Source organism: Myotis brandtii, unplaced genomic scaffold, assembly GCF_000412655.1.
Source record: "Myotis brandtii unplaced genomic scaffold, ASM41265v1 scaffold250, whole genome shotgun sequence".
In the NCBI taxonomy this organism is placed as follows: Eukaryota; Metazoa; Chordata; class Mammalia; order Chiroptera; family Vespertilionidae; genus Myotis; species Myotis brandtii.
The window spans coordinates 1,053,147-1,053,669 of record NW_005359478.1 but is presented as its reverse complement, the minus strand read 5'-3'; the positions used below and the strand labels follow the sequence as shown (position 1 = coordinate 1,053,669).

The 523-nt window shown below is 51.8% G+C and overlaps 1 protein-coding gene across 5 annotated transcripts in view; it reads left to right on the top strand.

Annotated features, from left to right (window-relative positions):
- GATAD2B (GATA zinc finger domain containing 2B) overlaps positions 1–523 on the top strand; it is a 74,290-nt gene that overhangs the window by 66,256 nt on the left and 7,511 nt on the right. For all 5 annotated transcript variants that reach the window (XM_014540758.1, XM_014540755.1, XM_005867440.2 and 2 more), the window contains one exon: positions 251–382. In XM_014540758.1, the coding sequence (XP_014396244.1) occupies positions 251–382 (132 nt within the window). The remainder of the gene's footprint in view (positions 1–250; positions 383–523) is intronic.

Genomic DNA, 523 nt, shown 5'->3' with positions numbered 1-523 from the left:
GGGGGCGCATGGGATCGGGTAAGCCGGCAGTCAGACATCCCTTTGCAGCCCGGGATCCCTTGCTCCTTACCACCGGGAGAGGCTCCTGCCACTGCCTCTGTGCTCGCCAGACCCCAAGAACACAAAGATAACAATCCCATTACCACTTCTGCTACTTGTGGAAGATGAAGGTTTCAGACCTAAAAGAAGGGATCATCTTGCAGGAAGGGACTCTGGGCTACCATAGTTGACAGTCTCCATGTTTCCTTAGGGAAAAGGCATTGAGGAACGGCAGCAGCTCATCAAGCAGCTGAGGGATGAGTTGCGATTGGAAGAAGCTCGACTAGTGCTATTAAAGAAACTGAGACAGAGTCAGCTACAGAAAGAGAACGTGGTTCAGAAGGTAATGTGCCCTAGAAATAAGGGACTGGGGAAAGTGGGGGGGAAACTGGATTGAGAATGGGCTGCCCCAGGTAGATTTTTTTATGTTAGGCCTTAGTCAAAAAACTTTGATTCTCTCTCCTCCTCCCCCCCCCCCCCCCCG